The sequence below is a fragment of the Pelodiscus sinensis genome, chromosome 2, assembly GCF_052426305.1.
Source record: "Pelodiscus sinensis isolate ZL-2025 chromosome 2, ASM5242630v1, whole genome shotgun sequence".
NCBI classification, from domain to species: Eukaryota; Metazoa; Chordata; order Testudines; family Trionychidae; genus Pelodiscus; species Pelodiscus sinensis.
Genome location: NC_143053.1, coordinates 73,504,958 through 73,518,925, shown reverse-complemented (window position 1 = coordinate 73,518,925; position 13,968 = coordinate 73,504,958). Strand labels below are relative to the sequence as shown.

The following is a 13,968-nucleotide window of genomic DNA, read 5'->3' as shown; positions in this document are numbered from 1 at the left end:
AAGGAACTTAATTCAACAGGAGTGCCTGTTGGAGGTGGGCAAAGACTCCTTGCATGAGCCTCATTTCTTGAATCTGGGAGATCCCGGCATACTGAAATGATGCAGTTTTGTTTTGTTTTTTAAAGAAGTTGGAACTACATAAACAAACAACTACTACAACTACTCTGACTACTATAACTACTACAACTATCTATCTAACTTTGATTTCTTGATATGAAAAACCTGAGGAGAGGTAGCTAGCTCTGCCTGCGACCGAGGATGGTTAGGAGGAACTGGTGGGAGCTGGACTGTGCACGTTCAGAAATGGCATGAACAGCATGAGACAGCAGGTGCACATGCGTGGTCCAGCAGACTACTGCTAACAGTTCTCCAATCTGCGGCGCCAGGACGAGCCCAACACCTACAGTGGAGCACCCATAGGGACGCTGCTCGAAGAAGAAAGTTTTCTTAAATTTTTCAGAAATATATGTTTCAACTCTTTCTGGAACCTCATATTAGTACTTCAAGCACTATTCAACATCTGTGAAAGAGCTACAATGTCTTTAAATGTTGTAGTCTGAATTCCTGTGTATCACATTTAAAAGAATTACAAAGGTATAGTCCAAAATGTTGTAATGCTGGAAGTACACACTTTTTTTTAATATAAATTCTTCTTTTTAGGCTACAAAATGTGAAGAATGTACATTACATGCATTTTACAAAAACTATCTATAGGGAATATTAAGACACATTAGAACTAAAGGAAACAGAAAACTCCTGTATTTAGTACATCTCCAAGGTTCCCATCCTTTGCATGTAATATATGGAACAGCACTTTGGCATTGGCAACAGATGTCCTTAATTAGCAGGAAGATTTTAGTAGCAACATACTTGTAACAATTCTATTTACCTTTCCATGTGTCAGTAATACATCTTTCATAGAATCACCCTCAAGATTCAGCTTTTCTTCCAGCAGAGGGCTGTATTTCTTCATGAAGTCTATATCCTCTTGAATTTCTCCATTAGCTGCCTCGATCTTAAGTATTTGGGCTTTTACTTGTTGTAGCTGACGATTTGCACAGTCAAAATGCCACTGTAGTTCTGAGATATCTTGAATACACATATCATGTTCTGTTTTTAAAAAGTGAGACAAGTGGTATGAAATATACACATATTTAATGATCTTGTAAAAACTGTGTTGCTAAAATATTGCAAACATTTTATGAACACTGTTGTCAACCATACTTTAAGGATCAATAAGAGAATATGTATTACAAAATAAATTACTAAAACTTGTATTAAATGAACAGCAGTTAAAAATTGTGCTAAATACATAGTACATTACACTAGCAATTCTTTAAACTGAAAAGCACTTTTACAAGGCGGTCGTGACAGCTCTGAGAATCTCTAACCACACTCACACACACTGTAATTTGAAAGTGTATTAGGTCTATTTTTAGATGAAGCATACCATAATACCACAGAAAAAGGCATAAGCAATTACATCATTATCGAGTTAAAAATGTAATGACCACTTTGAAATATTTACATTCGTTTTGATTACTCTGTTTCAAGACGTAAAATTGTATTTATTTGTAATCTCAAAGCCTCACAATCTAAAGGGAAAAACAAAATCTAAAAATAAATGTGCATAAGTCTCTGCTATGGGGTGGGACTCACTGCTGTGGTGCCTCTTGCTGGTAGCTCCAGGGAAATAGTCCTTTCATCAGTAGGGTGATAACTTCAGACTGGTGTCTCCCCTGGCAGTGCTACATGCTCCTAATCTAGACCTTCGTTACTCCCTAACTTCGGTTTTCTCTTCATAACACTGCTTTCTAGCAGTGCCCACTGCAATGGTTTCTCCTTCCCCATCTGGGGGGAGGAGGTTAATCAGCAGTCCTTAATGTAGCATTTGCCACTGTGGCCAATTGTGGCCTCCAAGCCTAGCTCCGTCGCAGGAGCAAGTCACAGTGTCTATGGGCAATGCCTTCCTTCCAGAAGGGTATCAGCAGTTCTAAGTTTCACCCACTACTGTGGCCAGCTGTGGCTTCCAAGCCCAGGCCTTCTGTCTCAAGGACAAGCCACAGTCTATATCAATCATACTTTGGTTGCAAGGTGTGAGGCAAGGGAGAAAGGGGGGACCCAGGCTTGTCCAACACTCTGGATCGTGACCCCAGGACCTTCGAGTGGCAGCTTTGTCCTGTCCTCCTCTATTCCCCTTTACTGCTTCTAGTTCCCTGGGCCACTTGTCCAATGATCCTTTGCACCCTCCTGACCCTTGTAGCAAGGCCAGTAGGTATCAAGCTGATGCCTCCCTCTCTAGCCCCCCCTTAGCCTGCCCAGCACTACTCTATCAAAGGTGCCTTCTCTGAAGGAACCAGGTCCTGCACCTTCTCTGGTCAGAGCCTAACTGTCTATGCTCAGCTTATCAGCTCCTTTTATACAGAGCTGCCCCAGCAAGCTACACCCTGAATGGCTCCTTAAAAGCTTCTCCCTGATTGGCCAGAGCTCTAGGCATTCTCACTCCAGCCTGCTTTAACCCCTTCCGGCTAGTGTGGGGCAGTTGCCCCACCACAGTCTAATTGAAATGTCATCATTATGATTTCTATTAAGAATACATGGGTTTACAACTGTGTTTATTGCCTTGGAATATGCAGGGAAGATCATTCTGATTAGAGAAATGACTGACTGGGCAGTGACTTGTACTAATGTAGGCATGTGGGCACTTGAAGAATACAAAAGTAATTCATCACCTACATTTTCTATCTAAGTTGCAGTGGGTATACAAGATACTGGCTTACTATGTGAAAAGACATTCAGGTCTTTATTTGTCAGCATGCTCTTTTGACATTCTCTTTAAATCTTTCCCAATTTCTTGTCAGGCCACTTCTTCATCTCACAGCTTTTGCATATTCTCTCACAATGTGTTTTCTGGGGGCCAATCTGACAGATGGTGGCTTCTTTCTTGCCAATCCCACTGCTGCCCTTTTTGATTGTAGTTTTCTCTGCTTGCACAACACCCAAAATTCCAGTGAAAAAAACAAGAAATCTGATGCGCAGCAAATGCCTCAGAGTCAAACGCATTGTGTACTTCTTCCAGGACATTTTACATATTAAGATTGTAGCTTGGTATCCATCTGACACAGCTGGGCCACTCTGCAGTAAAAAAAAAGCATGGAAGAATGGCATGCTTTGTGTTAAGGTGAAGTTTCCAATCACCCTTTCACTCTGCATGGGCATTTAGAATAGCTACATGAACTGGAGAAAATTTTCCTAGAACATAAATGTAGTAGACTGACCATATCCTCATATCCAAAATTCCACCAGTGATTTTTCTTGTGATGCTGGACTATTTATAGCTGTTCTTGAAATTCCACTCTAGCCACTGAGTATAACATATTCTTTCCATCAATGGGCTCTCCACCGATGTCTATATTTTCATCTCCTTCATGGATGAGATTTCCACCAGCATGAAGTGATACAAGTCCATTTGGACTAAACATATCTCCCTGAAGACTGGCTACTTCAGACTTCGCAGCACTATTGATGAACTGCTTCAGCTCATTGCCGTTGATTCAGAATCCATGAAGGTGCAGTATGTCAGATTAGAGCTCTAAAATCATGGCATGTACAGCAAGGCTTATTTGCAGTAGCATGATAACACTGGAACTGTTAAATATTATTCACTCTGTAGTTGAGAGGCACCTTCTCTGAATGTGTTCTGAAGGTTGATACTCATTGTTAGCTGAATTATATGTCTCTATCAACCAAAGTACAAAATCCTCACAAACTGGGGTACAAAAGAAGCTGACCTCCATAAAATACAATCACCTGGTTTTGGATACCAATTTGAGGCTTTCATTTTTTCTATTTCAGACCAAAGAACTAAAGTGGCATTATACAAAACCACTAGTTCATTTGAAAGCTACTCACGAGATTCTCTGGCAAAAAGAATATCCACAAAACACTTGGATTACTTAAATTTTTTGCTTTAGATTACAAGCAGTTTGGATAGTATCAGCTAATATTATTATACTGCATAGAACAGTGGTATATTTGCCTGTTCCATGCCACCCATGCAATGAAATTGCAAAACCATAGTGTTGTTCTAATCTGACCTGTAAGTTGCTGCTGGAATACTTTTCAGTTTCTACATCTGAGAGAAATAGGGCTTTATATCTTTGTTGCAGTTTGTTCTTGTACAAAAGATCATGGTCTATTTCTCCAATTAGCCAATAAAAAACAATGTCATAAGGTGAGTGTAATGTTGCAGTATAATTTAGAATTTGCTTTAAAGTTCATTATACAGGCAGTCCCAGGGTTACGTACAAGATAGGGACTGTAGGTTTGTTCTTAAGTTGAATTTGTATGTAAGTTGGAACTGGTACATATTGTAGGGAAAACTCTAGCCAAACATTTCTTCAGAGCTCACTTTTATTCTCCCACACCTCACTTCCCTCAGTCCTTTATTCTCAAGCTAAGGTGTCTGCTGAGAAAAGCCGCTCCGCGTCTCCCTGGTCTGCTGGGGGGGGGGGGGGCGCTAGCTTTGCGTCTCCCTGGTCTGCTGGGGGGAAGCAGCTAGTGCGGGGTTGCCTCACCCCATTTGTAAGTAGGGATCCGATGTAAGTCGGATCCATGTAACCCTGGGACTGCCTGTACTAGGAAGAAAAGCATGCTGAAGGATAAAATGCATCCTAAGCAATCAAGTCTTTCACTGATATTCTGCACAAAATGTCGTCATCTCTTCTTTGGAGTGCTGTTTCCTTTCGATTAGTTGCTCTCTCCAATGTTTTTATTTTATGTAGCTTATCTTTTGTGTGTTTTTCCTCAAACAAACGAGGCAACAAGGCCAACTGCTGGGGAACATGTTCACTCTGGTGATTTCAGAAAAGGGAGAACATGATTCACTCTGATCATATTCAAAGTCTGTTTTCTTTCCTGCATTCAATACAAAAGTGATATGCATCATATTCAACTTACTTGTGTATTTCTGAAAACAACTCCACTGACTGAGTATTGGTAGCACTTCTTCTAAACTAGAAAATTCATCCAGTAACTACCAATGTAATTAATCTCTTGTGGCTTCTGCTGCCACTACCACAGAATTCTGTCCAGCACTGATGGCTTTCAACAATTTTGAATTCTTTGGATTTTCTTGACAAATAATACATTTTTCTAAATATCATTAGGCACACCTCCAGATTTCTCGGTGAAGACCGAAACAAAGAAGTCATTGAGCATCTCCGCCATTTCCAAGTTTCCTGTTACTGCTTCTCCCTCCTCACTAACCAATGGGCCTATCCGGTCCTTGGTCTTCCTCTTGCTTTTAATGTATTTATAAAAGGTCTTCTTGTTTCCCTTTATACCTGTAGCTAGTTTGATCTCATTTTGTGCCTTTGCCTTTCTAATCTTGCCCCTGCATTCCCGAGTTGCTTGCCTATATTCATCCTTTGTTATTTGTCCTAGTTTCCATTGAAAAATACTGAAAACTATTATAATCAATTGTGAAATACTGAAATACAAGAATATGCTGTTAAGACTTTTCATATTATGTATATTGCAAAATGTTGATACCTGTCTTTTTAGCCACATGCAAAATAGCTTTATTAATTCTGGAAGAGATACTTGCCCATTCAAACAAATGAAAAATCTTTTAAGGTATTGTCTATTGGTAGCTTTGACCAATAAGCACCATTTTAAAATGCTGAAATTAACCTATCAATAAAAACTGAAATCATAGTCATGTTGCAATGTTTCTGAAATTGTACAAAAATACTTTATTTTGGGCAACATTATTTCCACTTGACAGATCCACATCATACTTCATCTAAACTTCAATTTCCTGCTTGCCACACATTTCCTGTATGGCCTAGAGCAAATAATTTCGTCACTCGGAGCCTTGTAGCCCCATTTGTAAACTTAAAATAATAGGTTCCTATTTCTCAAAGATGCTGCGAAGATAAGTACATGAAAAAATATGAGCCATTCACTTACTGTGGACATGGGGACACAGGAGAATAATACAAATAAAAATAAATAAGTGCATAAAAAAAGAGGTAACTAAAGGCAAGTAATTCAGATCTCCCTAATTTACAGAACAAAAACACCTGATAAAATGTAGTAGCCATAAGGATTTTGTCTACAGTTAAGACATGTCCTAAACATTTACCAGAATGCTAATGCCACTTTAGCTGCAATAATGCTGGAAATAGTGTTAGGATTAGAAGACATAGGTTTACCCAGTTTAGTTAAGCCAAATAAACAGGGCTGACAAGCAATTAAAACAATTAATTGTAAGTAATTGCATTGTTAAACAATAGCAAATCAATATTTATGGATGTTTTTACATTTTCAAATATATTGATTTATATTACAAACACAGAATATAAAATGTAAAGTGCTCATTTTATATTTATTAAATATTTGCACTGTAAACAAACAAAAAATTGCATTTTTCAGTTCCCCAATATAAATTCTATAGTGCAATGTCTTTATCATGAAAGTGAATACATTTACAAAAAACTGCACTCAAAAATAAACAATATGTAAAACTCTGGCGGAACAAGACGACTGAATGACCTGTAGATATTAATTGTTCAGACAAACAAGTTTGTTTACATTTGCAGGAGATAATGCTGCCTGCTTCTTGTTTAAATGTTATTGAAAGTGAAAATAAGATTAATATGGCACTGTATTAGGAAACATTGCAAGATATTTACATGCCAGATGTGCTAAAGTTTCATATGCCCCTTTATGCTTCAACACAATTCAGAGGACATATTCTGCTCAACAACGATCCAAAAAGTGTGAACCAATGCATGTTCTTTTTCATCATTAATCAGATGCCACCAGCAGAATACTGATTTTCTTTTTTGGTGGCTTGGCTTCTATAGTTTCCACCTCAGACTGTTGCCCTTTTAAGATATCTGAAAAAATGTTTCACACTTAGTCCCTCTCAGATTTTGGAAGGCACTTCAGATTTTTAAATCCTGGGCCAAGTGCTATTGCTGTCTTTAGAAATGACTCCTTGGTACTTTCTTTGTATTTTGTCAAATCCATAGTGGAAGTGAACATGTGTGGAGTAATCATCTGATTCTGCTATAACAGTGGTCCCCAACGCGGTGCCCGCGGGCGCCATGGCGCCCGCCGGGGCATTTGTAGGCGCCCGCCGACAACCCGGGCTGGCCCCGCCCCTGGCGCGCGACACTCACCGGCGCCTGGTGCGCGGCGCTCGGGTGGCCCCAGCCCCGGGGCACATGCGGGCGCCAGTGCCGGCCCCAGGCACGCAGCTCAGGCAGCGGCGCCAGCCCCGGGCCCACGGCACAAGGGGCTCGGGCGGCCCCAGCCCTGGCGTGCCCCAGGACGCGCGGCCCCGCCCCCGGGCTCCTGGCGCAAGTGTGGCCCCGCCCCCGGGCGCCCGGCACGTGTGTCGCCCCGCCCCCGGGCGCCCGGGAGCCCGTAAAGGTTGGGGACCACTGTGCTATAACATTAAATGTACGGCAGAATAAAGGTAAAACAGAGCAGAAGATATACAAATCTCCCCAAGGAATTCAGTCACAAAAGTCTTTAATGCATTTTTTTAACAAGAATCAGCAGCATGGAACCCTACTCTCTGGACTGGTGGCAAAAGCATAAAGGGGCAAACAAATTTTTAACGTATCTGACATATAAATACCTTGCAATCCCAGCTACAGTAGTAGCTGTTCTCACTTTCTGGTGACACTGTCAATAAGAAGTGGACACCATTTCTAGTTTTTGATCGTAACACCCAGTCAAAAGGGATCCCATGCTACCCTGCATGCTGCGTGATTCCCAGGAAGCAGCTGGCATGTATCCCTTCTGACACCTTCAACTAGGGGCAACCAAGGAACTTTGCATGCTACCCCTGCTCAAGGCAGTACCCTGCAGCTCTCATTAGCTGGGAACTGCAGCCAATGGGAGCCATAGGGGCAGAGTCTGTGGACAAGGTGGTGTGCAGTGTGGCCTGGCCATGTCTCTGTTTAGGAGCTACAAGGGGGATATACTGCTGCTTCTATGAGCTGTTTAAATTAAATGCTACCCGAACTCTGCCCTTCTGACCCCTTCTGGCCCCAGCCCTAATTACCCCCAACCTTCAAACTCCTCATGGTCTCAAGCCAGAGCACCTTCCTTCGCCCCAAACCCCTCATCCGCAGCCCCAGCCCACAGACCACATCCCTAGCCAGAGCCCTCACCCTCACATATGCCACAACCTCCTCCCCAGCCCAGAACCCGCTCCTTCACCATTAACTCATTTCTAGCCCCATCCCAGAACCAGTACCTCCAGCCCAGAGTCCATACCACATCACACACTTCAACCCCCTGCCTCAGCCTAGAGTCCCCCCATATTCTGCATCTCTCAGATCCACCCCTTCAAGTCCAGAGCCCGCTCCTAAATTCAAAACCCTGGTCCCACCAGAGAGTGTGCAGCCCCAGATGTATCCCTCACCCCTTCTTGTGTCCCATTTCACTGCCTCAGCCTGGAGCCCCTTCCTGCACTCGGAAATCCTCATTTTTGGCCCCACTCCAGAAGCCCCACACACAGCCAGAGCCCTCACCACCTCCCAGAGCACAGGTCTTGAGCAAGTCTACTGAAAATGAGCAAGTGAGTAAGGGTGGGGAGAGCAAGAGCCAGAGGCAGTGGGAATGGGGCTTTAAAGAAGGGGTGGGGCAAGGGTGTTCTGTGCAGGTAGAGAGTAGGCAAATCTACTGAGTGAAGTTAGATTCTAAAGTTCTGAGTGTATATTCTAAAGTTTTACACTGTTTTGGTTTTGAGTGTAGTTATGTAACAAAAATGTCTATATTTGTAAGTTGCATTTTCATGACAGAGATTGGACTATAGCAACTTGTATGAAGTGAATTGTAAAATACTAATACTTTTGGGATTTTTTTTTTACTGTTCACATACTTGTAATAAAAATAATATAGAATGAGTACAGCAAAATTGTATTCTATGTTGTAAGTGAAATCAATACATTTGAAAATATAAAATAACAATCCAAATATTTAATAAATTTGATTTGAAATTCTATTGTTTAACAGTGCAACTAAAACTGTGATTAATCTCAAATAATTTTTAGTTAATTGCATGAGTTAACTGTTATTAATCAACAACCCTATAGAAAAGTTAAAGTGAAGTGCATTAAATCTATGTGGATGCTCTCATTGGGTATGTCTACACTACAGCACTAATTCGAACTAACTTAATTCGAATTAGTTAATTCGAACTAAGCTAATTCGAACTAGTGCATCTAGACCTAAAAACTAGTTTGAATTAGCATTTTGCTAATTCGAACTAGCATGTCCACATTGAGTAGACCCTGAACCAAGATTAAGGATGGCCGGAAGCAGTGCCGGCAGGGCATCAGATTAGGACTTAGAGCGTGGAGCTGCTGTCTCAGGCTAGCCGAGGGCTGTGCTTAAAGGGACCCGACCCCCATCCCGGACAGACAGTTCTCAGGGGTTCCCCGCTTGCTGGTCTACCTCGATGAGGGACAGCAAAGCATTTGTGTCTCGGAGTGCTCTGCTTGCCCTCACCCGGGGCACCACGGCATTCTGCAACATGGAACGAGACCTGCTCCCAGGGACTCTGCTGCATCTCATGGACACGTTGCCGGCAGCCTGGCTGCACTGTCTGCAGGCTGCCATCCAGAAGGACCATCGAGGGGATGTCAGGATCCAGGGGGCTCTGTGGTGAAGCTATAGCCTGGTTGCAGTCCAGCTGCGCTCCTATAAACTCCAGTGTCTCGATAGGAGTAAGAGTGCACTTGTCCGAGTTCAGTAGGAGCCTGAGCATGTATAAAGCTCTCTTGTTGTCTCCAACAATTGCTCCGTGTCCCTGTAGGTGGATGCCATGATCAAGCAATCATCAAGATACAGAAATATGCATATTTGTTTTCTTTGCAGATGTGCAGCTACTACAGAAAGGACTCTGGAGAAGACTCTCAGTGCTGTGGAAAAGCCGAACGGGAGCACCTGGTACCGATAGTGTAAGTCCTTGATCGCAAACCTGAGAAATCATCTGTGTGCTGGGTGAATTGATACATGAAAATATGAGTCCTGAAGGTTGAGGGTAGTTAGCCATGGCTCCTTTCTCCAAGGCAGGTAAGATCTTTGCCAATGTAGCCATCTTGAAATGCTGACAGATGACGAACCGGTTGAATTCATGAAGATCTAGACTGGGCCTCCACCCCTCCTCCCCGATTTCTTGACAGTTAGAAAGTATCGGGAATAGAATCCCTTTCTTCCATATAGGCTGGGCACCTCCTCTATAGCGCCTAGTTTTAGGAGATCCTGTGCTTCTTCCAGGAGAACCAGCTTGTGAGAAGGGTTCCTGAAGAGGAACAGAGAAGGGGAGTGAGATGGTGGAACTGCTGTGAATGGTATGCAATATTCGGTTCAAATTATTTCTAAGACCCATTGGTTTGAGGTGATGGTTTCCCATGACAGGTAGAATTTGACCAATCTGTTTCTGAATATTTGTTTCCCTGATTTTGTCAGCCCTGGAGAAATGGGGCTCTCAACCAACATTTCAAATTTGCTGACACAAATTGGACGCTTAGGTCAATGATGGATGCTCATTTGGTTGTCCTTGTCATGTTCGTCTCATACGCTTCTTGTTCTCGTAGGACCTTTGCTGTTGTGTATACACTGGTGCTCTGAATCTTGGATTATATTGTTTGTATTGTTTTCTCTTAGTTCCAGGAATCTGTATTCCCAGTGTGCATAGCGTTACCCTGGAGTCTTTAAGATGTGGAGAGATGAGTTTGTTGTCTCTGCAAAGAGTTTCTTGCCCTTGAATAGAAGGTCCTCACTGTTCGATTGAACCTCCCTGGGGAACCCCAACAGTTGTTGCCATGACGCTCTCCTCATCACCACTGCAGATGCCATGGACGTGGCTGCTGTATCTGCTGTGTCCAATGCTGCTTGGAATGCTGTTCGGGAAATCAATAAACCTTCTGTGACATTTGATTCAAACTGTTCCTTTATGTCTTCTGGTATGTACTGAATAAACAAATTGAAGGATTCAAACATCTGGTATGAGTAGTTTGCTAGCAGAACTACATAATTCACAATCCTCAGTTGGAGAGAGTCTGATGATTAGGCCTTCTTCCCCATAGCATCCATCCTTTTTATCTCTTTGTCATGGTTTGATGTTATGGGGTATTGGGGTTGCTTCCACCTCTGATTGGCTGCTTCGACTATTAGTGAATTCAGGGAAGGATGGGAGAAGAGGAATTCCACCCTGGTAGGTACTACGTAGTACTTCTTCTCCAGTTTCTTCGAAGGCACTGATGCTGGGCCCATCAAAGCTTTGTTGATCGGCAGAGTCAGTTTGGTATGTTGAGGTAGGTTGAGTATATTTGTGAGTTTATGCTTGTTTTGCATTACATCAGAAAGCTGTATGTCAAGTGTGTCTGCTGCTCTCCAGAACAGGTCTTAAAACCTTCTAAAGTCGTCCCCTCTGATTGGTGATGCGGGGAGACTGTGTTCATCATCGTGGAATATGATGTATTAGGGGGAATAGGAGAATCTTGTGATACTTCCTCTGTAGATTAATCACTGTCATGGTTGTCTGGGCTGTAGTCAGCTCACTTCTGTGCATTCATGTTGGCCAACTGTGCCCTGGGTACCTGGAGGGTTTGTTGTAACTGTGTTTGTTGGCTTCTGTAGGGCACCAATGGGACCCAGTAGGGCCACTGTGGTGGAAGCGGTGGAGGTATCTATTATGTCATCTGCCAGTTCTGGAGTTGCTGTTGTTGTGTTACAGTATATTGGGGAACTATGCACTGGTCCCTTATTTCCCCCTCCTCCTCATCGCTAAATCTCGCTGATATAAGTGATACTGGTGTCAATGGTAATATGGAGCTTCTGGACCTTGGTGTGCCATCGGTAACAGAGTGGTGTGCATAGTACTGAGGCTACCACGAGATCCATCTCCATTATGTACCTCGGTGCCGGGAGTGGTTGGGGCATTGCTGTATAATTCGCTGCCGCTGAGCCCAGCTGTGTCACTGGTGGTTTAAATCACACTGGGTATGTCTACACTACCCTCCTAGTTTAAACTAGGAGGGTAATGTAGGCATACCGCACTTGAAAATGAAGCCCGGGATTTGAATTTCCCAGGCTTCATTTGCATAAGCCGGGCGCCGCCATTTTTAAATCCCGGCTGGTTCGAACCCCGTGCCACGTGGCTACACGCGGCACGAACTAGGTATTTTGAACTAGGCTTCCTAGTTCAAACTACCGTTACTCCTCGTGGAATGAGGAGTAACGGTAGTTCGAACTACCTAGTTCATGTCGCGTGTAGCCGCGCGGCACGGGGGTCGAACCAGCTGGGATTTAAAAATGGCGGCGCCCGGCTTATGCAAATGAAGCCCGGGAAATTCAAATCCCAGGCTTCATTTGCAAGTGCGGTATGCCTACATTACCCCACTAGTTCGAACTAGCGGGGTAGTGTAGACATACCCACTGGTACTGGCGGTAGCGAGTGTTTAGCGGTGTGCGACTTTCCGCTGCTTTGAAGTCTGCCAGCTCTTTTTTGTTTTGGTTTGGTTTTTTTGTTACCAGTGCCAGCTTCTCCACTGGTACCGAGGGTTTGCTGCAAGGAGAGCCCAAAGCTTGGCCAGCAGTGGCTCTGTGCTTCATTTTGTGATCACTGCTTCTCTTTGAGTAGGATCCCTTTTCCCACTTTTGACAGCCCTTCTCAAGGCAAACATTGTCAGCCTCCTCTTTAGGAGGTCTTTTGTTGCTCAGAGGCTGAGCTTCAGCAGGAGACCTGGAGCATTTTGTACTGGCTCCAGGTCATGCTCTCTGGCATATCCCTCCAAGGGAGTGCTTCTCTTGCTCTCCACCCCAGGAGTATCATCTCTGGTGGGGTAGAGTGAAGCTGCGGTTCAGCCATGGTATTGTCCGTAAAAAGAATTATTTTCTGTAAATCTCTTGCTCTCTTTGATCTTGGGGTGAGTTTCTGGCAGTGCGGGCACTGGCTGACTGGGTGGTCCTGCCCTCAGCATTGCAGACACTGCTCATGTCCATCTGCTGCTGAGATAAAGATCCCAGACCCTGTGCACCTTTTAAATCCCAGTGGTGTGAGCATGACAGGGTTTGCCTGTTTGTGGTGCATTCGGGCACGTGGGTAGCACCCACACACCGCTTGTTCTTTTTCTTCAGTTCTTATAAATCACTAGTACAAAGAAATTTCTTCTTTTTTTTCTTCTTTTTCTGTTTTGCTACTGTTATTGGATTAAGGGAGACTGTCTAGGTGCAACCAATGCCAGTGATGGTTGAAAAGGAACTGAAGGAACAGCTGCCCGCGTGTGTGCAACTGTCATTCTGAGTGATTGTGCAATACTGAAGCACATGCCAGTGGCCAGTGGGAAGGGAGGGAGGACTGCTAGCAAGAATCTCCAGACCGTGTGCATAGCAGCACTGACACACCTAGGTGGAGCATCCACAGGGACCCTCAAAGAAGAAGCTGTTAAGCACTTCTGCCATTTCCAAGTTTCCTGTTATAATTTCTTCCTTTTCACTGAGCCATGGGCCTAGCCTGTCCTTGGTCTTCCTCTTGCTTCTGATATATATATGTAGAATGTTTTCTTGTTACCCTTTATGTCTCTAGCTAGACTGAGCTCATTTTGTTCCTTCGCCTTTCTAATTTGCCCCTGCATATTTGCTTGTACGTAACCCGGGGACTGCCTGTATAAGATAGGGACTGTAGGTTTGTTCTTAAGTTGAATCTGTATGTAAGTCGGAACTGGCGTCCAGATTCAGCCGCTGCTGAAACTGATCAGTTTCAACAGCGGCTGAATCTGGACGCCAGTTCTGACTTACATACAGATTCAACTTAAGAACCCCAGGCATCCCCAAGTCAGCTGCTGCTGAAACTGATCAGCGGCTGATTCCAGGAAGCCCGGGGAAAGGGCTTCCTGTAATCAGCCACTGGTCATTTTCAGCAGCTGCTGACTTAGG

At 43.6% G+C, this 13,968-nt stretch overlaps 1 protein-coding gene across 3 annotated transcripts in view; it reads right to left on the bottom strand.

Moving 5' to 3' along the window:
- Positions 1-13,968, bottom strand: part of CCDC178 (coiled-coil domain containing 178) — a 382,168-nt gene that overhangs the window by 312,061 nt on the left and 56,139 nt on the right. For all 3 annotated transcript variants that reach the window (XM_089776273.1, XM_089776275.1, XM_089776274.1), the window contains exon 6: positions 890-1,110. In XM_089776273.1, the coding sequence (XP_089632399.1) occupies positions 890-1,110 (221 nt within the window). The remainder of the gene's footprint in view (positions 1-889; positions 1,111-13,968) is intronic.